This window comes from Cucurbita pepo, unplaced genomic scaffold (assembly GCF_002806865.2).
Source record: "Cucurbita pepo subsp. pepo cultivar mu-cu-16 unplaced genomic scaffold, ASM280686v2 Cp4.1_scaffold001033, whole genome shotgun sequence".
In the NCBI taxonomy this organism is placed as follows: Eukaryota; Viridiplantae; Streptophyta; class Magnoliopsida; order Cucurbitales; family Cucurbitaceae; genus Cucurbita; species Cucurbita pepo.
Genome location: NW_019647232.1, coordinates 1 through 1,707, shown reverse-complemented (window position 1 = coordinate 1,707; position 1,707 = coordinate 1). Strand labels below are relative to the sequence as shown.

Genomic DNA, 1,707 nt, shown 5'->3' with positions numbered 1-1,707 from the left:
TGATATTTTTACTAAAAACTGGGATTCCTCCACGTTTCTTCATTAAGACATCAATGAGTCCTTTCACATCCATCTTTATATTCACTCAAATTAAGTTGATGTACTTCTCCTGCATAGCCCCTTATTGCTTCTTTAGAGTTGAATATTCATTGAGTGCAATGACTTATGATTGTTGGTGTATTATTATTCCTAGTTGTGATGAGGATAAGAAGATTAAAAAATTGGACGGCTGATGTCATTTATTCTTCATCTCCCAATTGTTTTTATGCTATTAAATATATCTAATGATCTTATATGCCTTATATGTTTACAAGTTATCATCTTGTAAAAATCTGTTAAATGCCTAAATTTTTGCAGGGAAAGCATATGTTTAGCGAAGTCAGGTCTTCAGAAATGTTTTTGGGAGGCCGTTTAGCAACCTGACTACACTGCCATGGTTGGGGATTTGTGTTTAAAAGGAAAGTTAGGAGCAGCTCTTTTGCTTCGGAGAAAGTTGATAAGACAAGGTTTTGTTGTTGATTTACTCACACACAATTATCTTCTTAATGGACTGTGTATAAACTGTGATATGGAGATAGCAGATTCTCTTTTTAGGGAAATGTTAGAAAGGGGTCCTTCTCCCAGTTGTGCCACATACAACATTATTATTAAGGGTTTCTGCCTTCATAGGAATATGGATAAAGCTCTCGACCTATTTTATACCATGGCTAATAGTGGTATTAAGCCAAGTAGAATTACCTATAACATACTTTTACATGCATTGTGCAAGAGAGGCATCCTGGAGGATGCTCGGAAGCTTCTTGAAGATGTCCTTGATGATGATATTAAAACAACAGTTGATGCAATCACATCAACTATATTAATGGATGGTTACTTTAAAGGTGGAGATATGGTTCAGGCTATTGCTTTATGGTCTGAGATGGTTGAAAAGAAGACAGAGATTGATGTCGTTGCATACAACGTCCTTATTCACGGGCTTTGTTTGAATCAAGATAAGAAAATTGCATTTGGCTGTGTTGTTGATATGATCAAGAGGGGTTTTATTCCGGATATCTTTACATACAACACTCTAATCAGTGATCTTTGTAAAGAGGGCCAATTTGATGAGGTTTACTATATCCATGATGTCATGTCACGAATGGGTGTTTCTCCAGATCATATTTCATACAAAATGATTATTCAAGGTCTATGTATTCGTGGAGATGCTATCAAAGCTAATGAGTTTCTTCATTCAATGTTAGAGAAATCGATGGTGCCTGAGCCTCGTATCTGGAACCTGATAATTGATTGTTATGGAAGGTATGGAGATCTGAGCAATGCAATCTCCATCAGGGATCAGATGTTGGCCACCGGCGTGCTACCAAATGTATTTACTTACAATGCGTTGATTCACGCACAAGTTAAAGGAGGGAACATATTCAATGCTTATTCTCTGAAAAAGGATATGCTTTTGTTAGGTCATTTTCCAGACGTTGTTACTTATAATTTATTGATAAGTGGTGCCTGTAAGTGTGGACAAATTCGTTTTGCCCTTCAATTATATGATGAAATGCTGAGGAAGGGGTACGAACCAGATAAGATAACCTACACAGAACTAATAAGAGGTCACTGTATATGTGGTGACATGAAGGAGGCAGAAGATCTATTTATGAAGTTACATAGATCTGGGTTGCCAATGGATATTGTCCCATTTAAAATTATTTTTGA

The 1,707-nt window shown here is 36.3% G+C and overlaps 1 protein-coding gene across 1 annotated transcript; it reads left to right on the top strand.

The window, feature by feature from the left end:
- Positions 1–342: 342 nt before the first annotated feature.
- LOC111786107 (pentatricopeptide repeat-containing protein At5g24830-like) lies at positions 343–1,696 on the top strand (the record flags this gene model as incomplete). The annotated part of the gene is made up of 1 exon (XM_023666452.1): positions 343–1,696. A coding segment is annotated over exon 1 (1,263 nt), but the record flags the coding sequence as incomplete, so codon positions are not given.
- Between the last annotated feature and the right edge of the window lie 11 nt (positions 1,697–1,707).